Source organism: Prinia subflava, chromosome 8 (assembly GCF_021018805.1).
Source record: "Prinia subflava isolate CZ2003 ecotype Zambia chromosome 8, Cam_Psub_1.2, whole genome shotgun sequence".
Taxonomy (NCBI): Eukaryota; Metazoa; Chordata; class Aves; order Passeriformes; family Cisticolidae; genus Prinia; species Prinia subflava.
In genome coordinates, this window is record NC_086254.1 from 11499387 (window position 1) to 11525103 (window position 25717).

At 45.7% G+C, this 25717-nt stretch overlaps 2 protein-coding genes across 5 annotated transcripts in view; one reads left to right on the forward strand and one right to left on the reverse strand.

The window, feature by feature from the left end:
- The window catches only part of RANBP3 (RAN binding protein 3), a 56991-nt gene extending 55153 nt beyond the window's left edge, over nucleotides 1–1838 (reverse strand). The window contains exon 1 of one of the 3 annotated variants that reach the window (XM_063403018.1): nucleotides 1694–1838. In XM_063403018.1, coding sequence (XP_063259088.1) covers nucleotides 1694–1715 — 22 coding nt within the window. In that variant the 5' untranslated portion in view covers nucleotides 1716–1838. The remainder of the gene's footprint in view (nucleotides 1–1693) is intronic. The other 2 variants (XM_063403017.1, XM_063403020.1) reach the window with 2 other exon arrangements.
- Nucleotides 1839–17257: 15419 nt separating this feature from the next.
- The window catches only part of LOC134553398 (excitatory amino acid transporter 4-like), a 40845-nt gene continuing 32385 nt past the window's right edge, over nucleotides 17258–25717 (forward strand). The window contains exon 1 of one of the 2 annotated variants that reach the window (XM_063403025.1): nucleotides 17258–17414. The gene's annotated coding sequence lies outside the window, so the exon portion shown is untranslated. The remainder of the gene's footprint in view (nucleotides 17415–25717) is intronic. The other variant, XM_063403024.1, reaches the window with a different exon arrangement.

Genomic DNA, 25717 nt, shown 5'->3' on the forward strand with positions numbered 1-25717 from the left:
CATACACCTCAAAAATAGAACTAAACAAAACTAGCAACAGTCAACAATATTAGTTCAACAGTTCCAAAGCAAGCTGATCTTGCTTCATCTGAGGAAAGATTGTATCACATTCTTATTTCAAGAAGAAACCATAGCAACAAATGAAGGTGACAACTCTGGAAAGGTGGACAAATATAAACTAAAGAAGTTTACAGGTGAGGTAAGTCTCTGGAGGCAGGAAAGGGTCGTAAGGATGAGACCACACTTGCCCTTGCTATCCCAGCCAGTCTATAAGACCCTGCAGAAAAAAAGAAGTAGAGATAGAAATACATGCCAGGTCCTCATCAAATGATGTAATAAATATTAGTAAACTGTTAGGCTTAACGTCCCCCAGCAGAAAGGGGAGGTAAAGTGAGGGGTTTGCATAACTTAAGATAGCTATTGCCAAGCTTCTGGTTCTAAGAGACCAAAAGAACCCATCAAAATTTATTATAAGGCCATTATAACGGCAGTATATAAATTAAATATTGACGTTAAGTTTCTCACAAATAGTTATTACAGGTTTGGCTACTACTACTCTTGAGACCACTTATCATGCTTCCTCAGGCACTGACAACTCATCTTGAGTCTGGAAGCCAGCAGCCCAAGACATGCCGCATCGCAGGACTTGTTAACTTAAGTGTAATTGTTTTGTTAGCTGCTGGTAGGCTTCATCTTCAAAGGCTGCATACCTACAACATTTATTTGCTTCCTGTTGTTTAACATTAGTATCAGAACAGTAACTGCCACTGACACAGAGTTCAAAAGTAAGACAAAGTCCTGAAAGAAGGGGCCTCACACACACTTTCATTCACCTCCCTCTGGGCATTTCTTTCCCTCTTCCATTAGCTGAGAAGACTAATGAGAAACAACAGAGACAGCAGGGCAAACTGGCTTTTGCCAAAACACGGAGATATTTGTCATTCCCAAAGCAAAATATAGATACCTGCTGCCACTTAAAACACCACTGTACACACCTCAGGGCAGAATACCCAAAGACTGCAGTATTGCAGCTCAGGTTCTCCTCATGCTCTTCAGAAAAAAAATGAAGCCACTTTACTAGCAGCCCTCTAATACTTTCAGCTCAAAAAAAACCAAAACCGATGCAGCTTGTTTTACAGCCCTTCTATTAATCCTTTAACTAAAGAAACAATTAACATGAGTGTAAGCAAAGAAAATATTTACAGTGGTGTGAACGCTGTGGACAATAACTTCAAAAAGCAACTGGACAAGGCGGGGCACAAAGCGACTCAGAGCCGGGACCGAGACGCAGCGCTCGCTGCCGCGCTCCAGGACCCGTGCCCAGCGTCCAGTGAGCACCGACCCGCCGGCCGCCTCTGGCCCCGGGAGTCGCCGCATCGCGGGCCCGGAGCCACCGACCCGCAGGAGGCACCTAAAGACGCAGGCCCCAGCCTGGCTTCGCCAGCCCCCGCCTCGCGGACAGCGCGATGGCCCGGCCAAGGCGCTCCCTTTGTCCGGCCGCTCGCTCCACTGGGACCAGGACGGCCGCGGGGAGGTGGTGCCCCCGGACGCGGCCCTGAACGCAGATCGCAGGGCCAGGCCGCGCAAGGCCAGGACCAGGGCCAAGGCCAGAGCCAGGGACGGGCCGGGACGGGTCCATCGCAGCGCGGGACCGCTGTAGGCCAGGGTAACGACGCCTATAACTCCCGCCTACCTTCGTTCGCCAGGTCCGCCATTTTACTTCCTCAGCCGCGCCCACAATGCATCGCGCGGCCGAACGGCGCCGCTCACGGCGGGCCCCACGCGCCGCGCACGCTCCGATTTACGGCGGCTCCGGGACAGCGCCGCGCCTGCGCGGGGGCGGGGCCGGCCCCGGCGGACCCGCGGGCTTCGCGCGCTGCCCAATCCGTTCCTGATCGGTTCCGCACCTCTGGGCGGGCGGTCTGGGCAGCGTCCCCGTGGGCCGGCTTGTTACGGGTCCCGCGCTGGCTCGATCGCTCCCTGCAGCCCGCGCACCGTGTATACCGAGGCGGCCGTGGCCGTCGGAGCGGAGCCCGTTGCCCGCGGGTCTCCCGTGAGCGGCCTTGCCCTCCGCAGCTCCTCTTTTGGCTGCGGAGCCCAGGCGGGCAGGCCGTGAGCTGCTCCTGGTGCCACGTCCTGTGCTCACAGTGCCGCTGCTCGGGCCGTCCACGGAGCAGCATTCTCCGTGCAGCGTCTACTCTGGGACATGACTCCGGAACGCTGTCAGCCTGAACGCTGACTCATCGAATATCCTGAGTGGAATCATCGGGTCCAACTCCTGGCCCTGCAGAGGACAGCCCAACAATCCTACCCTGGTTCTGACAGCATTGTCCAAAGAGCATTGTCCTTGAGTTCGGGCAGCCTTGGGTCTGTGACCACTGCCATGAGGAGCCTGAGCAGTGCCTGACCACCCTCTGGGAGAATCTTTGCCTGATACCCAACCTAAACATCCCATGACACAGCTTCATACCATTCACTTCAGTCGTGGATCATACCTTTCCAAGCCTCTTCCCCAGACTAAAGACTCAAACACTCTAACTCTCAGTTTTTGGGAGGATGCTACTCCATCCCATACATTTGTATTTGCTGTTCTTTGTGACATCTAGCTCTACAGAAATCCACACTGCTCAAAATGTAGGTGCACTAGAGTGTTATATGGTCACAGAGAGTCAATCCAAAGAGTACAGTATGTAACCACGCTGGTGCTCTCATTCTCTTGATGGTGCCCCATATTTTGCTGGCTGCTTTGTTCGGCACACCAGAGCTCTCCTGACTGCATGGTCTCAGTCTCTATGCATTAGTCAACAGCAGCTGGCACAAGGGGCAGAAACTGAGCAATTCATGATCCTGATCTTACTAAGCTAATGGTTGCTTCAAGGCTCATTTAACAACAGCATGCACAGTGCCCACCATTTGACTACATCCCTCACAAGCTATCACACTAGCATAAAGCAGAATCCAAGGGCCAGGGTCTTGATTCCTTTTGCAAATACCATTCATTGAAACTGTCTGGTTTGCCTTTTAGGAGAATTGTCCATCACGAATGTAACAGCAGAACTGACAAAACGTGGTAAGAATAAATGAATGGCGCTAATTTAGAAGAAGCAATCATCGCAGAATGGGTTGGGCTCCAAGGAACCTTAAAGCCCATCTCATTCCCCTCCTTGCCATAGACAGGGACACCTTTGTCTAGACCAGGTTGCTCCAAGCCACATCTAACCTGGCCTTGAACACCCAGGGATGGGTCAGCCACATCTCTGGGCAACCTGTGCCAGGGCTTTGGTCTACCGGCCAAGAATTTCTTCCCACTATCCCACCTAACCCTGCCCTCTGGCAGTGGGAAGTCATTCCCCCTTGTCCTTCATTCTAGGCTCCTGTTCAAAGTCCCTCTCCAGCTTTCTTGGAGCCCTTTAGGCCCTGTAACAGGTTCTAAGGTCTCTCCAGAGCCTTCTCATCTCCAGTGAACACCCCCAGCTCTCCCAGCCCATCCCCAGAGCAGAGGGGCTCCAGCCCATGGAGCAGCTCTGTGGCCTTCTCTGCACTGGCTCCAGCAGCTCCACATCCTCCTGCTGTTCTTCCCCAGGGCTGGGCAACTCTGCAGGTGGGATCTCACCTGAGTGAGGCAGAGGGGCAGAATCCCCCCCTGCCCTGCTGCCCATGCTGGGGGCTCAACCCAGCACAGGGGAGGGTTTCTGTGTGCCAGTGCCCATGGTCAGGGCACGTTGAGCTTCTTATCTGCTCCCACAAGTCCTTTTCCCCAGACCTTTTCTCAATCCATTCTCCCCTCAGCCTGTGTTTGTGCTTGGGATTGCCTTGACGCATGTGCAGGAGTTGCACCTGGCCTTGTAGAAGTTCATAAGTCCTACCTCTCCACCCTGTCCAGGTCCTTCTGGATGGTATCCCTTCCCTCCAGCATGCTGACCACACCACACATACCTATCTTTAAATACAGAATACCTATCTGTAAATAAATGTCCATCTTCAGCATATGATAGAATACTTCTATAGATCAGATAATATTCTTTGGAATTTTATGACTGCTAGTGCAAGCTGCATTATCAGTTGAATTAGCAAGACATGGGGCACAAGAAATCCAGGTGTTTTCTAGAGTGTGTTAAGGACAAATTCTTATCACACTTGCTAGACAGGCCATGTAGTTCAGCTGGACACTCAACTGTATCTGGTACTCATGACCAAGAGAGGAATGTTTGGGGACATGATAATCAATGGCCATGCTGGGTGTAACAACCCTAAAATTGTGGCATTCAAAGTTCTAATGGGAGAGACAAAGATAAATGGCAGACTGCAGCCCCTTCAAGGGAATGACTTTGGGTTATTCAGATGAAGTGAGATTCTGTGAGAGTTAGCTCTGAAGGACAAAGGAGCTCAAAAAAGCTGGCAGTTTGTTAAGGACCTCCTCCAAGCACAACAGTCTGTCCCAGCAATCAGAGGAGTAAGTAAATGTGTTGGGAGACAAACTTGGTAAACGTAGAACTTGTGAATTAACACAAAAAGACTATACACAACATGGAAGCAAGGACAGACTACTGAAGCGGAATATAGGAATACTTCTTCAGCATGCAGAGATGGTATTAGGAAAACCAAAGGGTCAACTAGAGTTGACACTGCCAAGGAACTCCAAAAGCTTTCCTGGTCTTACTTTCTACCAAGGAGGTCCCCCAGGTCTCTGAGCTCTGAGACAGGATTCTGAGACAGGATCAAATCAAAAATCTCTTGAGAACTCTCAGCCTACATGAATTCATGGGATCCAGTAGGCTGTGTGGGAAGGGGCTGAAAGCTGGCTGATGTTACTGAACAGACACATTCCATCAGCTTTAAAGGGTCCTGGAGATCAGTGAAGACCACATCTGCATTCCAGGGGGTACTTTAGGCAGCAGGAGGCTCTCTTTAACCTCTCACTCTCCAGCTACCAAGGCAGAAGAAAAATACAATTAAGAGTGTTGCTTTTCACCTGAGATGGGACCTGTCATGCTTCCCTGGCTTCAATAAACTTGCCACTAGTCAAGAAGCTACATGGTCCTAAACAAGTCATCCCTGTTTTCCCTGAGGGTAGAGCTCCAGCCCTGGTATCTACAGATATCTGGGGCTGCAGCATTTTTCATTTGATCCCAGCTGATTAAAAGCTGAATTTAGCATATCATCTAATCATGACCTGAGACTTTGAATAGCTTTGTAAGATTTTTTTTATTTTGTGCATGTCCACTGGGAGCTTACAGGGCTGGACATTAGTGCTGGCTACTGCATGATGTCCACATGGCAGCCTGAGTGTATGTGTGGTTCTAGACCTTGTCTGTGCCTTTTCTCTGGAGAACATTTAGTGCAGATGATTTGTGGAGAATTCAGCCAAAGGAATTAGCATGAGTCTATTCACACAAGAACTGTAATTTTCAGGTATACAACATGGCTGACTTAGCTCCAGTCTTTATGGAATTAAGTTCCTTTCCCAAAGCAGACATCCTACAAACTGAGCCAAACACTGGTCTTGAAAAGTGATAGTCAGAGTAATTACTTATTGTGTGTCTAAAAACCAATAATTATGTTTTTAATTTAAGTACTTATTCTGATACAGGTATTCATTACAGAAAATTTCATGTTAGAGCATTAAAAACTATTAAACCTACAAGAAACTGTGAACGTGCTTTTATCATGAAAATGTTGGGCAACTTTAATTATAGCAATTACTGTCCTGTGCTTCTCTAATGAACATGTGGTACCACCACATCAGTGATGTGACCTATTTAAGGAGAGTGCTTTAGAAAAAATGTACCTCAGAAAGTTACACTACACTTAAGAACCAGCAGGTCACAGTGTGTTCTCTATTCATGTTCTAATTAGAGCCCATACTTCTCAGAATCATTAACATAAGAGAGGAAAATTAACAGTTTTATGTCGCGGTGCCGAATTCGAAGCCCCTTGGCTTCACCCCGAGCCAGCCCACGCACCGGAGCAAGCGTAGTCCGGGGCTGCCCCTCAGCGAGACGTAAGGAGTCAGCCCTGTGGGTTCTTCGCCCTGGGAGAGGTCCGAGTGGCAGCAGAATGTTCTGAGCGACAGTGCTGAGAGTACGAAAGGAGGATCCAGCCAGCCAGCCAGTTTAACCGCAACTTTAATTCCAACTAACACTGCCAGGACCAGACTGGACTGGACCCCGAACAAAGGAATCCAGGAACTTATAAACCTTCGGAGAAGGGGACGGGAAGTGGGAGTTCCTCTTTGTGGCCTCCAATCATAACTTATCACTAAGGGAATAGGGGGAGGGGTTACTAGCCTTGGGCTAATCAGGGAATAGGGGAGGGAAAAACCTGGGGCGGGAAAGGAGATTGACATATAACTGAGGGAACTAAAAATAGGAGTCTGTAGGTAGGATGTATCAACTCGCGCATATCAATTAGGGGGAAGGGGGTACATAGAACAAACCCGTACAATAAACGCAATATTAAAACCTACAAATTACTCTAACCACCTTCCTAGAATCCAGTCCACATAGTAAACCACTCATCTTTCTTTCTACTCTCTCTGTCTCTAAAAGTCCTCTCCTTAATGTCCTTCTTTCAACTCCCTCGCTCTCTCTCTTGAGTCTCTCATAATATCTTCTCTCTCGTCTGTCCTTCTTTTCCTCGGCACTTTCCTTCGAAACACCTGCTTTGTCACGCTTAAGATCTCTGTCTCTTTCCAACAAACTTATTCAATGTTTAACACATGAAACAGGGAAAGATTCAACCACCCCACACCACCACAGTTTTATTCTAACAGTGTTGGGAGGTTTCTGATTGTGATTTAATTTACCTTCAAGTAAATCTGTAGTAATACCAGGATAAATTTGATTCTAGCAATTTATTATTTCAATAAAAAGTAAATTCCACCCACACCAACTTCACAGTTCTTGTGACTTTTAGAAATTAATTACAAGAGTTATCTGTACCCTATGAGCTTGTCAACTTGCTGATATAACTAGAATCTATTTTGGGTGCGTGCCATTAAGATACTATAAATGCCATACTTTCTGATTAGTACTATTGTTAGGTCAGTATTTCTAAAGGGACGTGGCCTAAAAGTCACTATGACTTTGACAAATTAAATATATTTCCATAGCTGAACTCTTTTTTAAAAAACCTAAAAAACCAAACAAAACAAACCAAGAACAAACAAAAATCACCCTAAAGTTAACCTCACAGAAAACAACCCACCAAAAAAACCCCACTAAAACCAACCAACCAAACAAACAAACAAAATAAAAACAAACAAACAAAACCCACAAAGGCAAAAAGCCACCACTTCACAAAGAAAACCCCAGCCAAAACCAATCCACCCTGTTTGAAGACTTTCTACTTCTGAGACTGTCATCTGGATGGATTCAGAGCTGGAACATTCACAGTTGTTCCACAGCATGACAGTGGTATTTTGATCCATAGTCATAAGCATTCATCAGTAAGAAAAGAAACAGAGGCTCTAGAGTGAAGATAGCACCACAGGTGCATCACGATCTCATTTCTAGCTCTATTTCTTTATCAGTGTCCTGGACATGAAGGCAGTTTCTAGATGCTCACACCATCTAGGTCAGTTAATATACTATCTTGTCTGCTTCTGGTAGCAGACCTGGATCAAACAGAAAGTTGTACCTGAGGCCTCCAGAGGTCCATTCTGCCCACACCTCTATGATTTTCAGTAGTACAGTAATTATTAATGGGAAATATATGCAGAATTCTGTATAAGTTAGGTTCTGCTGGAGTTGATTCAGTTGAAACCTATTTTTTTAACTTGCTTCTGAACTGATGAAGTTATTTCTTAGAAAAACTCATCCCTTACAGCATGGAGGAGCAGGCAAGGACAAGCAACTTTCAGAGGAATAGGGCTTCCTTTTTCAACAGCAGCATAGATTTATGTCACCCTCAACTGACCAATGTCACATGCTTTCCCAGCTGGCAGGCCATTTCTGTGGGTCTTACAGAGCCACTTCAGAATATTCTGTTAAGGTCCTGCGTCCCTCTTTTGGCAGCTCACATTTCCCGGGACATCATGACCCTGAGCCAGAAACTGCTGTATTACTGACACTGGGTGACTGTGCAGAGGCCAAGGCACGTATTTTCAAACACTTGTTTGCTGGAAATTACAACAGTAAAAAAAAAATACATCTGTTAACCTGCTTTCAGGCAACATGCAATGTGAAGGCAGTGGTTCATCCCTGAAAACTAATAGTTGCATGTAACCCTAACCCAAAAGTAATTGGGGTGGGGCCAGCCACAAACTCCATGTCTGAAGGGTCTTGAACAACATGACAGTGATGTCAAATGTCACCATTAATGTTTTCAGAGGTTCTAACTCAGCAGGGGATTTATTATAAAGCATTTGTTTCCTCCTTTGTGAGGACTGAATCATAATTTTTTCCCTGAGGGAAGAGAGCCATCAATCTTTCTCCAGCTGTAAGGAAAGAGGTCATCTTGTGACAGTTTTGAGGAACCAACCAGCTACACAGCCTATACCTTGTCTTTTCTCTGGCATCTGGTGCAGTTTCAGAAGGTTTTCAGGTTGTTATTAAATTCAGTTCCTTCTGGTATCCTCATCTGCAAGGATTTACAATTATTTCAGTGGGAAAATTCACAGGGTAAAATACTTGCTAAAGCGGAATGATCAATATGTCCTTTGAGTGAATTGATTAATGAGTGAAGCTACTCACATGTTCAACACTCCAGAACTCAATCTGGCTTTATAAAAATATGGGGCTATTTGGGGGCTTAGTCAGCATTTCCAGGAATTGTATGCAATTTCAACTGCAGATCTTGTAACAGCAAGGGCCAGGGCACCACTAACACAAAGGGGAAGGTTTTTTCTGTTAAATGCTTTGTATGTAACCAATAGCCCAGCTGAGTGAAACTCCAAAATTCCAATGATGTCCCTCTGTCACACAGCTCTGCTTATCCACGGCATAGCCCTCCTCCCTGGCTGTGATGGGATCTCCAGTACCCACTAGATGGTGATCTGGGATAAGAAGAAGGAGGCTTATGAAGCCCTGAGAGCAAAGGAACAGGGATTGTTCGGCCTGAGGGGCTGAAGGGACTTGTCAAAACACAAGACCTGGGGGCAAAGGGCTAAAAATACTATGGGAGGGTCATTAAAGCTACCTTCCTGATATTTTTTTCTCAGAGGAAACAAGCCTGGTCGTTACAAGTTGTGGCTTGCTTCTAGCAAAGTGCATCTGTGCAGGGGCAACAAAGTCCACTCACAAATACAACGAAATGCCTTAGAAGCATTCATAATCTGAGGTTCATGTCTCTAATTAACTTGCAATATCAGTGCTGCTCCTGAGCTGTGACTCTCCACGCATGCTGGCCAAGGGCTCTAGAGCCTGAAAGTATGAGCAAAGCTGTCAGTAATTAGGGCTATTCAGGGCCTGAACGAAAAAGCTTAGAAATCTCACTTACCACCCTTCATTGCTAGGAGACCCTGGCAATTTGAGCCTGTTCTTGGCACAACCTAAGAGCTAAAATGCAAACACTATCTTCCTCTGCAGACATCACAGTGTACAAGAAATAGGGGACCTGCGCTCCCATTCCCTGGCAGGATCTGGGAGCATTTGTTTTGCTAGGACAAAACAAATCCCAAGCTGGTGGAACAGTACTGGTAATATGGACTGAGGTGGTATACTCACTGAAGTGATGAATCTCCATCCTTGCAGAGTTTCAAATTTAGCTGGATCAAATTTGACGGAATAACCTGATCTAACTTTGCAGATAGCTTTGTTTCAAGCAGCAACTTAAAGTGCCCTACCTATACCTTTCTATGATTTTGTGATAGATTTCTTTCACTCTTAAAAGATCCTCTGAAATGAGCTGTACAGGTAGAAGGGGAAGAGGACATGGACAGTTATAACTGCAACTCTTTGTCCATCTATAGGTTCAATGTCAAAAACATGTAAGACAACATTTGTGGTGTTTGATCTTAGTGCATGCACATAGCCCCAGCCTCCAGAGACTAGCAGCTTATATTTACTGGCACATTCTTCCTTCTGAATATAACCACTAGATGGTGAAACAAGCACTTGATTTTTTACAATTTCTCACTGAATAATTGTACTTCTGTGGTTTTGGCTATGCTTATACAATTCACTTTGTTCTTGCCTCTCTGATTAACATCTCTGAATGGGTACCTGCTTTAGTACCTTATTTTGTAGCACCCAACCTCAGGATTTCAGCCTATCAACATTTAAAGAAGGCTCTGCACAAGACCACAAAAGAAAGACCCTAAATGTGGAGGTGTATAGTCATAGAATCACAGATGAGTCTGAGTTAGTAGGGACCTTAAAGCCCATCTCATTCCATCCCATGCTGCAGGCAGAGAGAGTTTCTATCAGACCCGGTTGCTCCAAGCCCCATCCCACCTGGACTTGAACACTTCCAGAGATGGGGCAGCCATAGATTCTCTGGGCAACCTGTGCCAGGGCCTCATCACTCTCACATGGAAGAATTTCCTCCTAATGACCCTGCATTATCTAAATCTCTCCTCTTTTTGTTTAAAACCATTCCCCCTTGTCCTATCTGCCTGTGTAAAAAGTCACTCCCCCTCTTCTCATAAGCTCTCTTTCAGCACTGAAAGGCTGCAGTTGAGGTCATCCCAGAGACTTCTCTTCTGAGAACGTTATGAGGTAGCCAGTTTATTTCCGCTTTAGCTGGTGCCTCCAAAGAGGGACCCTGAACAGCGCAACTCCTGGGCCTTTATCTGCTCACAGTCTGTGCGCCTGACCTTCACTTGCTCTTCATATACTCTGTACATGCCACTTGTCTAACAGCAATTTATGATCTGGGGTCTTCTAACTCCTCATTTGATTCTTTTCTCCATGTCCATTGGGCAGACCATTAACTGCTCTTCTCCTCCAGCTTGGGTAACCTTGGGGCCCTCCAGGGTCTCAGCTCTTACCTGAAGATCTCCAGATTTCTGTCTCCTCCCATGCTTAGCCGTTCATGTTCAGAGAGTTCATTTGCAGCTCACCTCAAAGCCAAGCTTTTAGCAGGGACCATTCATGCTCAAATGTAAGCAGTTAAAATTAAACTTTAACCTACACAATAATTTCTAATATTCTATAAGCAAACTTACTTTAATTCTCAACAGACCACATATCTCTGGCTGTGGACTCCAGCCAACTTCTTAGCTACCTATCCTGGTTTCAGACAGCAAAGATTAATTTTTTTGCAGTAGCCAAGAAGGGAGTGTGGCTAAGGTCCTGATGTTATTTTATACAAAGGTTTATACTCTCTGTCTTGTCCAGGGAGAAGAGGTTCCTTCCAGCCGAGAAAACACGGTGGGCAGAATGGTCTGGTATTGGTTTTTTTGGGGGAGCTTTCCATGTAAATAATTTATTTTTCTTGTACCTTTTGTCATTATTATTGTTGCTGTTAATGTTACTTTTCTTATCCCATTGCTGTTTTCTGTAAATTATTCTTATCTCAACCCATGATCTTTGCTTCTTGAGCCTCCAGCTGGAGGGGATTGCAGGGGAAGCAGCACATGGTGTAAGCAGGAGTACTAAACTGGAGAATACCATTCTTAAACCACAACACAAACAATTAGTCCACTCTTCAAATCTATGTCTCCCCAATTTGGAGATTAGGATGCTACATGGGACCATGTCACAGGCTTTACAGAAGTCTAGGTAGATAAATTTGGTCATCTTCCCTTGTCAATTGTTGCAGTAACTCTATTAAAGAAGGCCACCAAAGTGGTCAGGCACAACTTGCCCTTGGTGAAGCTGTGCTGGCTGTCTCAGGTCAACTCTTTGTCTTGCACATGGCTTAATACTATTTCCATGAAGATCTGTTCCCTTCTGTGTCAGGACCAAAGACATCTCTAAGGCCTGCCATATTTGGTCCACTGTTATGTAGGTTGACAAGATAATGTAGAAGAAGACCTTATAGTTAGTAAGACTTTAACCTTTACAAATAAAACTATGTATTGGCCACCTAGTAGGGAATTCAACCTGTGAAAGGGAAATAATATACAATAAAGCCATTGTTGGCATGGAGGTGTTATATCATGGGCTGTTACGACCTCATCTCACACACTGCCCCCCCAGGAGATGATGTTGAAACTAGCCACTCCTGTGGAGGAGATATAAGGTGTGGTCCTGGGGTGGAGGGGAGAGGAAGACAAGATGTGCACTGTTATCATCCAGGGGACACCCTGAAGGTGCACTGCCTCCCTACCCCTCCTGCTCAGGAGCCATGCTCCATCTCCTCCTATTCAGCGGCTTCTCTAGAATCCAGGGGCCGATATGGATTAACTGCTAGTGCAACTAATAAAATTAGTTTGCTTTGCAATTCTGAATGTATCTTGAGGTTTTGCATGAGTATCCTCCCAAACTTGTAACACCTTCCCAGGCACAGAGGTGATGGTCACTAGTATGTAGTTCCACGGACCAGGACAGAGGTAATGTTCTCACAGTAGCCATGAGGGGGTGGAACCTGGAACTGTGTGAGCATGCTCAGGTTGTTATTCTGTACCCTCCACATCACATCAGGGGAGGTGGAGTGGAAATGAGGGATTCTCATTTTTGAGAAGGAAGGGGGAAAAAGGTGCATGTGGTGGGCCCAGGGGCCATTTTCTTCATTGTACCATGCAGCACCTGCTGGTTGGTTGGTTGGCTGGTTGGTTGGTTGATTGGTCAGTAAACACTTTTTGAATGTAAATCACCCTCTTTTTTATATACTGTTGTTATTAAAATTGTTGCTGTTACTGTTCATTTTCTTATGAAAATTTACTGATTCCAGTAAATTGTCTTGTCTCTGGCTTTTGCTTCTCTCTTATGGGTGGGGGTGAGAAGAGGGTATCAGCTGTGTAAGGCTGAATTTCCACCTGGGCTTAAAAGCATGACATATTTTTTAAAAAAGGATTGATGTTTACCTTTTTCCAATCCCTGGGACTTCACCTGATGACCATTTTCAAATAGGATGGAGACTGGCTTGCCAACTACATCAACCCTCAGGACTCTGGGATGCATCTAATCAGGCTCCATAGATTTGTGCCTATTCAGTTCCATCAGGTGATCTCAGACCTGCTCTTTGCTGATGGTGGGAGTGACGTTGTCCCCCAACCTTCACCTGGAGGTTCAGAAACTTGGGAGAGGCAGGAAGTCAGATGGCCAGTGGAGTCTGAGGCAAGGTCATGCATGGTTTCAGGTATGCACAGGATGTGCAGAAGGAGAATGACTTACAGGGAAATGATTAAACAGAAAGGTTTGATGATACACCTGCAAACAATCAATACCTTGGATCTCTTCAATCTTTACCTTCATTATGTTTTTAAAGATCCTTCAGCAACCTGGAACATAACAAAAGCAGCTGAGGCCTGTCTTAGCTTCAAGCTAGTACGTGAAAAATACCATCAACAACAACTTGGAAAATTGGAATTACAGACTGTGGACATTTAAAACTGTGGTGCATGTTAAGCAGGAAATTAAAATTTTGGGGGTTGGTTTCCATGTGCCTCATAATCAGTGTCTGTCCCAAAGGCTGTTGTTAGTTAGGGTTAAACAGTGTGACTTTTGCCCCAACAAGTTTGTGATTAGGCAGTTGGAATATTTTCTTGGGAAATCACTGAGTATTGAATTCTGTCTTTTATTCTAAATGGCACCTTCCTAGAGCAAGCAGAGCATGAAGCACACAGACAAAGGCATCTAGCTAAGAATGGGGATCTGCATATTCAGCTATGGCTCCATCTCAGGAACAGTGTTCGGTCCTCTGGCCATGCTGAGCAGGGCACTACACCTTTATCAACAAGGGCACTAGACCTATGTTAGCCATGAACTAGAGCAACCCTGACACCTCTCAGAACCCTCTCTGAGCAGGTGTAATTCAGCACAAGCTTCCCACAAGTGTTTCTACTTTTCCAGTATGAATTCAAACACACTCCTCTCTCATTAACACCATGGTGGGCTTAGCCTCTGGGGCAATTAGGCCTGGACACAACAACTTTCTGCTCAGCCAAAGTGGACAGGCTACGGGACAGGCTACGCTCGTGCTCTCACACCAGGGAGCATGAAGGGTCAGGATGCTGGAAATGCTGAGGTCAGGGTGTGGTGGAAGATCCCAAGGTACCAGGATGGCAGCATGACCACCCTAATTTCTCAAATCAGTGTTCTTTATGGCCACTGGAGAAGGCAAGTGCAGAGAGCCCAGATAACTTTTCAGAGTCTACCTTGATACTGCTCCTGCAACCACTTACACCAGCACATCTTATCTTCAGGAAGACTATAGGAGGCAATGTCCAAGAGATGTCATGCTGGAGATGCAATGAGGGGATACCAGCATTGTGGTATCTGTGGTATCTACCATCTGTGACCATGTAGAGGCATAGCAGCAACATACCACCTGGAATAATGCAGGCACCTTGCACCACTCAGGGTAGATGGCACCAAATATTTCTGGCCAATTTATACCCTGTGCTCCTGTACTGGAAACTTAAGAAACCAGCATTGCTGCATTTGTCACGTCTGCCAGAAAACAGCACATTACAGGCAGCTGAACTGGACAATTCTCTGCAACTGACCCTTGAAAAGGGGTCTGCCACTGTAAACAGAGGTCATTGCAGAGAATCCCCTCAGCACCAAAGAGCCCCTTAGCTCCACTGAAGCTTCCCAAAAGTCTCTAAAACATGGAATAGGCTTCCCTAGGGGAGGAGCTGCAGAGTTAGACAGCGCAGCTTTTTGTATTCCTGTCTGGAACTAAGAGTGAGGGGAATGTTTGTAACTATAAAGACTGAATCTCCAGCAAAAGTACCTTGATCTCTGCAGTTCAGCAAATACCACCAACACCCAGATTGTTGCATGTTTTGAGTGCCCATAGCAGCAGCACTCCTTGCTCCCATTGCCACACTTGGATGGGGGTGTCACTTCCCATGCTGCACATGAATGATTGTCTGTTTCCTTCTGCATAATGTTTGCTGGGTGCCATCTCAGATTAAAGGAAGATGAGTAACCCTTTTTCCAAGCTAAGTGCTTGTATGCAAACTAGAAACGAGAAAGTGCTAAAGTGGTCAACAGAAGTTTTTAGATGTGAGATTTATGCAGAGAAGGCAACTGTCTCTGTAAAACAAAAAGTTTCCTGAAATATGAAAACATGAATTTTGATGTATACGAAACCCAAAGGGAACATATTTTGCTGGTCCTTTTTAATGAAAAAAAAAAAAAAAAGCTTTCAGGGCTTTTAAAATCTGATATAAACACACTCAGAATGTACTGTCAGCATCCCTCCTCAGCTTTGCTAAACAACCTTACACAGACTTTCACAGCAACACTGTACAAATACTGTATCAGTCTCCAGTAGTCAAACTGTTCATGTTTCAAAGCAGAATAAGTGAGCATCTTCTACAAAGATTGTTCAGATTATTGTTGCTATTCTGCTGAGGAGGTCCATCAGGTTCCAAGCAGATCAGAGCCATAAGAAGTGGCTGTGTATGACAGCTGGCCCATGCTACTGATACTTGTTTATTTCTAGGGCTAGAAAGGTAATGTTTCAAGTGGAAAATTAGGTGTGTAAGATGCAGGGCAGTGGTGGATGTTCCTCAGGTACTGTTCTTCTCTGCAAAGCAGATTTCTGACTGCCTTGTACCTCACTGGCCTAAAATAATTAGAAATATAAAACTGCTGAATGATTGGGCCATCCCTTCCTTGCTAATAGTGTGATCCTGATGGAGGTAGGAAGGCTGTGTAGTAAATATAGTATGTTAATTCATGTTTTTTTATGGAATGTAATAAATACAGTATATTAATTCATGTTTTGATGCATGCAAACTGTAAATATGTTATATAAAATGTAACACTAGTTCAAATCAGACTGGAGCTGACAGATTCCAAGGCAGGCAACACCCAGAAACTACCATTCAGAGGAGGACAGTGCAATGCCAGGAATTGGAGACTTTGCCATTGGCATCAGAAAGGAGGACACATCAACATCAGCCATCAGTCCTCCTCCCAGAAGCAGCGGAGCCATAAGCACCCGACCGTCATGCTTATCATAGGAGGGGAACGCCTGTTCATTCAGCATTTCATCTTCCATTCCCCACAGAGGAGAGAAATTGACACTTCTCCCTCCCAGATGAGACCCCATTCAGCAGACCAAGGACAGCGATGCACTCGAATAACCACCCCAAGAAAACAAAGAACTGTGAGGAAATCCTATGCCAGGGGCGAAATAAACTGTATAAAACCTGGACCCCAGAAGGGGCCAATTTGTGAACTCTGGGGGATTGCAGTGCCATAGAGGCTGCTTTCCGTTCACCCTCTGACGATCCCGGGAATCGTTACCGTAACTCCGCTTGTTGGTTTTACCGAAATTCTGTAATTTTATTTTTTAATAAACCAAATTATATTTAATTGGCAAAGTGAATTGGCATTTATAACAGCTGTGAATGATATGGTCATAATAGTGGAGGCAGGCTATGGAAAGCGCAGAGTAACATGTGGCAGATTGCCTCATTGGCTTTCAACCTGTCAGGTCTGTGGAAACTGGTTCCTCCAAATTGGCAGAGAAGCAATTGTGTGTAAAATCTCGCTATGTGAAGCCAGTGTCCACCAAGGAGACAGAGGAGTCCTGCAACTTTATTCAAATAAAAAAGGAGATATCCCCGTAGGGTGTCTCTCGAGGTTTTGGAGGGCACAGCCTCCCTTTTATCCTAAACTTCCGGCCGCACGGTGCCCTCTTCCTTTCTCCATTGGCCGAGGTACTAGGAAGGTACAGCCTTCTGAACCGCCTAACCTCATATTCCCCCTTGAACCTGTCATTTTACCCCAAAGTTCAGAAATTCAGGCTTGTGCAGAGTCCTCCCCTTGTCTGTTTCAGGAGTCAGGCTGTCTGGGCTGTGTAACAAACCTGCTGCTTGAAGTTAGTGGAGACATTAAGACCCATTTCAAATAAGTCAACCCATCAAATTGTTTGAAAAGACGTTAGCACACATCTTCTCTAACAAGGCCTCCTGGCTGTTGTTTGCGTTCTGCCGCTGCAGCTCGGCAGAAGCTTAGGCGCCGCTGCCCGGCATTTCCCTGAGCCCCACAGGTGCCTCCTCCAGCCGTGCCGCTCCTCACGGGCCAGCGGGGAGAACGCGGACCCCGCTGCCTGCAGCCCACCCTGGCCCCATCCGGCTGGGACGGGGCCTCGCTCGCTGGGGCCGGCGGAAGTCACGGGCACAAAGAAGGAATAAGAAACGAGCTGTGTATGTCATGACTGTGGCTAACCCCTCCTCTCCCAAAGGCTTTCTTTCCGTCTTGAAAAGTTCGGCTTTACTGTGCAGTTGGAAGTGGGCAGAGCCTGTCATTCGGCCTGAGCAGGCAGGGCTTGTTTCCTGAGACAGTCTGAGCTCCCCACTGGTCCCGAGCCCTCCACAAGCTTTACTCCAGGTCTACAGTTTGAAGGTATGGTGAGCATCCTGTAAAGGTAATACTCTGCTCAATTTTGCATGAAGACTTTGTTAATCATACAGGAGATCCCAAATGTGGGCAGGATTCCTGATCCAGGGGAGCATTAAAGTTATTAAGGCATTTGAAATTATCAGAAATACTTTTTCTTATTTCTGGTTTTCAGAGTTTAATGCATTTCCCACCATCACAGGAAGAGAGGATGAGGTATCACTAATACAATTTGGCCTTACAGATTTTACATGAATCCAGGTTTTGTGAACAGACGTTCATACACTTCTGACCTTCAAGAAGCAGCTTTGCTCTTGGGCTATAAAGGAGCTGAATTGCCTAAAGCAGTATATTGGTTATGTCACTGCTTTCTATCAATCTTTTACATGTTCTCTGACAGCTATGCAAAATATGTATTTTAACCAGAACTCAGTATGTAAATTTTTTGTGCTAGATCCCTGGTTGGTTAGACTGAGCAAGCACCACTTCTTTAAATTTCATTCTCTTTTCTGACACCACATGTTAAATTATCTGACCTGGAAAGTGCTAACAGACATCCCTCATCAACTGGTTTGTGAGACAATGTTTTAAACATGTGGATGAAACATATATATCCAAGGGAATTATAGAAAGGAGTTGAAGCCTTACTAAATAACCTTGTAACTGCATACCTAAATAAAATCCCACAGAGAACACTTCTTTCCTGAGGCTCATTCTCCTCCTTGGCACTGCCTAAGCATATTTCTGCTACAAGGTGGACGACTGGCCTCCCCCACCCCCACCGGGATCGAGATCGTTTGTGCAGCCACTTGCTCTGCAGCAGGTGCCTTGTGGCCATTAGCAAGTGAGACACTTCATGGGATAGGAGTGTTAGAGGGGAGAGTCTGAACAATATTATGTGCTAATAATGAATTCTTTATTTGCTGGTTTTGAATCATTTAATTGCATAGTGTTGCAAGGGAACCAGCAATAGTACATTCACTGTGTGAAGCACAGTTTCCAGGATTTAAGCTGTGTGATTCCCATGGGATTCATTCTCATTGGTTACCAGTGGCTGTACAATGGTGACCTGAGTGACATTGTAGCACAAAGCTTTTCTGCCCAAACGCTCGCATGCTTTTCTCCCCTCTTCACAGCGAACTGAACAAACCTGCTGTGAGCACAGCTGCAGATCAGGGAGGTAAGAGTGTGTTTGTGTGTGGAAAAGCACCGGGAAGAGGGGCAGATAAGTCGAGAGCACACAAAGGCTTTCAGACCATGAGCCGAGATTCCTGAATTCTTGAACGTCTGGCATTCATTAGTCACTTTATCATTCATGTCGTTAAGTAAGAAGAGTCCGTAAGTTTGACCAATTTTGCACAAGGTAGCGGGGTTTGAGTTAACCTGGGATGAGGAAATGTCCAGAGCGGATCACTTAGCAGAGGTGCAAGGAGTGCAAGCATTAGGGAACAGGGTTCTTGTGCTCAGCATGGCCAGAGCTGAAGGAGAGGTTGGTTCTATTGGTCCCCATGCTGGAGCCTCACCCTTCATGTTGCACTGCACTGACTGTCAGCAGTGCTAAAAAAAATATTTCAAAGCAGAGCAAAGTATGCCAGATGCTGTTCCAGAGGCACTTCTTATCACAGTGCTAAAAGAGGGCTGAGCAGATAGTGCAGGTATCTTGGCAAGGCAAATGTATACAATTCACAGGACCAAAGCAGAGCAGGAGCCTGGCAAGCAGATAAACACATGCTTGTGTTGCAACATGGTTGGTTTGCTTCCCAAGTTCTTCAGCATGGTATGCTATGATGAAGAAGAGTGGAATTTTCCATCTGGTTAATCAGACTTTGCGTGCCATGCTGCCGTCTCCCCACCATGGCTGCTTGCAGATGCCCATTTAGCTGCAGGCTATGAACAGTGAGATTTCTCAGGGGCTTCTCCTAGGTCAGGAACAATCACTGGAAAAGTAGATCAGAGAGCTCACAGAGGAGGTGGCCTGATAAGCTGGGAACGTGCCTTCCCTTTGGCTCAGTTTCTGTAATGAGCTGTGAGATAGCTTGTGTTGCCTCTGTTGACAGTGTGCAGCCGGCACAGGACTACTCCAAGCTTTTCTGAGCAAGAACTTGAGCCCCACGTGCCTGCCTGAGCTCAGCCTAACACCTACAGGCATCTGGGGCCACCTCATTGACCCATCTGCTTTATGGTCCATGAGAAGGGATGGGGAGAAAACTCCCTGTGTGGGAATTTGGAAAGGATGCTTGGTTGGAGGCAGGAGTAATTCCATATAATGTGCCTGCCTATACACGACTGTGCTATGTGCTGGCACGGGACAGCCATCTTGGAGTACCCTTCCCACGTATGGAGACCTACAGAATCTCAGGCCAGTACTGGCTATGCATGCTGCCTGCATGGACCAGGGAGATCCAGGCACCAGATCTGTGAAGTCTCAGTGGATGAAGTGTGCTCAACAAACCCTTTAGTAGCACCAAAGCGGGCAAACTGATCCCTGAGTCACCAGCTCTGGAGAACTGTTTGAAGAGGCTATGCTTCCCCCTGTAATACGTCAAAGATGTAGCAGAAAGGGACAGCTTATGAAGCTGGACCTGTTCACCTGTTAATTTGAAAGCTGGTTTATTGACTTCAGGCTGCATGAATATGTTAATATATTAATATATAGAAGAGTGACTTGGCAGAAATCTTGCTGACAGGACAAGATGCAAAGATAGGCAGACAGCTACATGTGCCTTTGGTATAAGATACAATTTGACAACAAAGGCAGTCTGGCAAGGAGATGCACGTGTCACCTGCAGTCTGAAAGAGGAGATCCTGTATCTTTCTGATACAGCTTCCAAAAGATGCTCCACAATGGGGAAGATTTGGATATTCCTGCTGGATCTGGGAACCTTTGAGTTCTCCCCTTGAGGGTCTTACAGCAAGGCTCTACCCCAAGGTGAACAGATGTTTTGTCAAAATTAGGACCCTAAGAAGCATGACAGAAGAGTGTCATTAACAGAGTGAAATAAAGTCTCTGAAGAAGAGGGAGGTAGACTGTGCTTGTTCTAGACAAAACTTGAGAGAATGAAATACAAAGTCCAGGAGAAATGGTTGAAAGCAGATGATTTTAAGGGATTATGCAATTCAATGAAGGAAAGCCAGTGGTGTAGATTTCCTCTAGAGCTGTCTGCATTCTCTGAAGTCTTGTGGTTTTTAATTCTTCTCCTTCCAGAAAGCCATTGAATAACAGGGTAGACTCCCGATGGAAACTAAATTGCAAAATCAAACCCCAGAAGGCAATATAATGCTTCAGGCTGTAGTTTAAGATCACAGTTTGAAAGAGAGGAAGAGGAGCCATGTGAATCTATGGTGAGGGAAGTAGTGATTTGCGGGGGCACCTGGAAAAAACCTGGAAGTGCTGCTGTCCCAGTGACAGCTGCAGGATCACCCACCTTGACTAAAACTTTCATACCACAGACCTCATTTGCATTTTAGTCTCCAAGACTGTCTGCTGGTGCTGTATGCACAAGTGTTTGCTTATCCATGGTGATTACAGCCTCTTGGTGTGTCAATGTAACCATTACCATTAGCAGGTTCAGTTCAGCTCCTCTACAGCAGCTGCTGACTGCTTCTTCATAGTGATTATGCATAATTTCCAGGGCCAGGTAGATGCAGGTTTATATAATTTGCCTGAAACTGTGGTGAATTCATGACCACCAGAAGACAGTAAGGCAGGTTCTAAAATTTCTTTAAAATAGTATATTCTACTTAAAAGAAAATTAATTAACACAGGGCTATTCCTGTCCTGAAAAAGGAGGTCAAATTAGATGATCACACTTGGTCCCTTTTGTCCTTGTAATACATATACAAATACACATGTGCTGTTGGAGAAGAGCACAATGCCAATGGTAATACCATATGGAGAACAGCAAAGAAAATGGGCCAAGTTAAATCTGGACAAATATATCATCAGAGCAGCAGAAGTGAAGCCTTTCTATCCTGTTTTCCCAGCCCGGAGAAAGCAGACAGCCCATAGCAGTATCAGACCAAGCTACTTGAAGAAATAGAAAGGCTTTGTGACATCCTCTGGTTTGTACAACTTATTACTAGAGGATGCCCAAATGAAAGTCATGTGCTGTTGTTGCAAAATCATGCACGCTGTTACCCTGAAATAATTAATTTTGTGTTCAGACTTTTCAGTCTATTGACATGGAACAAGGTGTACATGAAGGTGCTCTATTGCAGTCTTAGCCACAGAAGCAAACCATATTCAAAACAAATAATATTGCATCGACTATTTTCAGAAGACTGTTGCTGCTGCTGCCAGTTATTCTTTGCTTTTTTTTTTTTTTTTAATTGCTTGGCTACATTAAAAATGCCTTCAAACAATACAGTGTAACCTAAACGTAGCTCCTCACAACACAGCTGCTCTTCCAGTTTTGGGCTTCCTACTACCATGGTTGTCCTATGGGATAACATCACTCTGTACTGAAGATTCTTGTGTTACCAGGGACCTTCTAATATCACTCAAGCCAGAAACTTCCAGAGTGATTGCTTCCAACCCAATAACCTTTGCTTCCTAAGAACCCAACTCTTATTCTTGGGTGGGATTCCGTTCTCCTTAACCATTCCTTGTTACCTCATCATCACTCACTTGTGGTGGCAGGGAGGCTGGGGAGTTACAGAAGAGAAACAGGAAAGTGCTGCTGAGGAGGGAATGGAGCAGTGAAAAGACAAAATGAGAAAAACTACAAAGGTGAATAACCCAGGCTCACTAGAGATAAGCCTGGGGGCAGCGTGCTGATGTTAGAGAGATGGTGCTAGTGAGGTCCTAGTAATCTAGGATGTCTGTCTGTCATCTCCATGCTTGGGGAAGGGATGTGTCAGCAAAGAAGCAAGGGTTATTGTGGGTTAGAAATCATGGAAGCATCTGAGAATGGTCACGTAGGAATTAGGGCTTCTCCCTCCAAAATGGTGGTAGGATCAATAGGCTGACTGAAGTGCACCTATACCAATACCCACAGCATGGATAACAAACAGGAGAAGCTGGAAGCTATGGTGCAGCTGGAAAACTTCAACATAGTTGCCATCACAGAGATATGGTGGGATGACTTGCGTGACTGGACTGCTGCAATGAGGGGCTGTAGACTCAGAAGGGACAGGCAAAGAATCACAGAATCACTAGGTTGGAAGAGACCTCCAAGATCATCGAGTCCAACCCAGCCCTAACACCTCAAATAAACCATGGCACTGATTGCCACATCCAGTTTTTCTTTAAACACATCCAGGGATGGTGACTCCATCACCTCCCTGGGCAGACCATCCCAATACTTTATCACCCTTTCTGTAAAAAACTTTTTCCTAATAACCAACCTATATTTCCCTTGGCCCTATATTTCCCTTGAGCCTGTGTCCCCTCCTTCTGTCAGTGGCTGCCCGGAGAAAGAGACCAACCCTCACATGACTACAGCCACCTTTCAGGAAGTTGTAGAGAGTGATAAGGTCACCTCTGAGTCTCCTTTTCTCCAGGACAAACACCCCCAGCTCCCTCAGTCGTTCCTCATAGGGTTTGTGTTCCAAGCCCCTCACCAGCCTCGCTGCCTCCTCTGGATGTCCTCAAGAGTCTCAATGTCCTTCCTAAACTGAGGGGCCAGAGCTGGACACAGCACTCGAGGTGCAGCCTCACCAGTGCTGAGTACAGAGGAAGAATGACCTCCCTGCTCTTGCTGGCCACACAATTCCTGATACAGGCCAGGGTGCCCTTGGCCTTCTTGGCCACCAGGGCACACTGCTGGCTTATGTCCAGCCAGCTGTTGATCAGTGTCCCCAGGTCCCTCTCTGCCTGGGCACCGTCTAGCCACACCATCCCTAGCCTAGAGCACTGCAGGGGGTTGTGGCCAAAATGCAGGATTTGGCAGCTGGACTTATAAAATTTCATCCTATTGGAATGATTGGACATCCAGTCCCTACCTTCTGGACCCCTCCTACCTTCTAACAGATTGACACATGCTCCCAGCTTAGTGTCATCTGCAAATCTACTAATGAAAGGCTCAATATCCTCATCCGTGTTGTCAATAAAAATATTGAAGAGAACTGGCCCCAGCACCGACTCCAGAGGGATGCCACTAGTGACTGGAAGAAGGGGAAGTTTTGTGGTAACCCTGTGTGTGACAGAGTGGTTTGACTGCCTCAAGCTTAATGATGGCAGTTGATACCAGAAGATTTTTGCTTTTTATATATTTTTCATATATTCATAGCTTTGTAGACTATTGTTGTTTTGTATAGTTATATAGTTTCTTAGTTTACTTCAGTACTTTTCCAATACTCTGTTAAGCCAGACACATTCCAGGAATCCTATTCTAATCTTACTTCTTCAGTGAACCCAGGCCATTCTTCTGCTTTCCTATATATGTAGACATAAACAATGTGGAGCTATAACCAAGGGGGGAGGCTTCAGTAGGAGGCTAAACCAAGGGGGGAATTACTTCATTAACTGTACTTCTAATTGGGGATTCTTGTCAATTATGCTAATATGCTAAACTTATAAAAGTGTCATACCCCTATATCACGTGTGCATTTTGGTGTGCATTCTGCTGTGCATTTCAGGCTGATAAAGACATTAAAATGATAAGGCTGAATGCTTATGTTTATTGTTAAGGGGGAATGTCAATAACTGTCATAGACTGACCAATCAGGAAGAAGACGCAGACAAAACATTCTATAAGCAGCTGGAAAAACCCCCACAATCACTAGTCCTTTTTCTTGTCTGGGACTTCAGCTTACCAGATATCTGCTGGAAATACAACACAGCAGAGAGAAAACAGTCTATGAGGTTCCTGGAGTGTGTGGAAGAGAACTGCCTGACACAGCTGGAAAGTGAGACAACCAGGGAAGCTGCCCTGCTGGACTTGCTGTTGGTGAGCAGAGACAGACTGGTGGGAGATGTGGCAGCTGAGGCCACCTGGACACCACGATAATGAAGCAACAGAGGTTTTGATACTGCAGAAATAAGGAAAAGGGACAGCAGAACTGCCACTTTGGACTTCAGGAGAGGAGACTTTGGTCTGTTTAGGAGACTGTTTGAGAGTCCCTTGGGAAGCAGCCCTGAGGGGCAAAGGGGTCCAGGAAGGCTGGACATTCTTCAAGAAGGAAATCTTCAAAGCACAAGAATAGGCTGTCCCCATGTGCTGAAAGATAAGCCAGTGGGGAAGAGAAATTTGGCTGGAACTAAGGGAGGAAAAGAGCATTTATCACCTCTGGAAAAAGGGGCAGGGAACTCCAGGAGGACTATGAGGATGTTGGAAGGTTGTGCAGGGAGAAAGTCAGAAGGGCCAAAGCCCAGCTAGAAATTAATCTGTCCACTGCTGTAAGAGATAATAAGTGTTTCTATAAGTACATCAGCAACAGGAAGGCCAAGGAGAATCTCCACCACTTATTGGATGTGGGGAGAAACATTGCCACAAAGGATGAGGAAGAGGCTGAAGTACTTAATGCCTTCTTTGCCTCAGTCTTTAATAGCAAGAACAGTTGTCCTCAGGGTACCCAGTCCTCTGAACTGGAAGACAGAGATGGGGAGCAGAATCAAGACCCTGTAAACAAAGACAGTTTGTCTGGCCAGTGACCTGCTATGCCACTTAAGACCAGCACAAGTCCAAGGGTACAGCAGGAGGTGGCAAAAGAGCTCACCAAGCCACTGTCTCATGTTTTACCAGCAGTTCCCGGTCAGCCAGAGAGGTCCTGGGTCACAAGAAGTCAACAAATGTGAGGCACACATATAAGAAGGATTGGAAGGAGGATCCAGGGAACTGCAGGCCAGTCAGTGCCAGAGAAGGTCATGAAGCAGATCATCTTAAGCTGTCCTACACATGGCATGTGTAGGACAACCAGGAGATCAGGCTCAGTCAGTGTGGGTTTATGAAAGGCAGGTCCTGCCTGACCTCCTTCTATGACAAGGTGACCAGCTTAGTGGATGAGGGAAAAGTTGTGCATGTTGTACACCTCAGTCTTAGTAAAGCTTTTGGCAGTGTTTTCCACTGTATTCTGAAGAAACTGTCTGCTCATATCTTGGACAAGTATGCTCTGTGATGGGTAAAATCTGTCTGGACATCTGAACCAAGAGAGCGGTGGTGAACGGAGTCACATCCAGCTGGAAGCAGTGGTTTTCCCCAGGGCTTAGTTTTGGGCTCAGTTCTGTTTAAGGTTTTCATTGATGATGTATATGATGAGATCAGGGACACCCTCAGTCGTTTTACAGATGACAGCAAGCTGGGTGGGATGTTGATCTGCTGGAAGGCAGGAATGCTCTTCAGGGGCAGTTTGACAGGCTGGGTCAATGG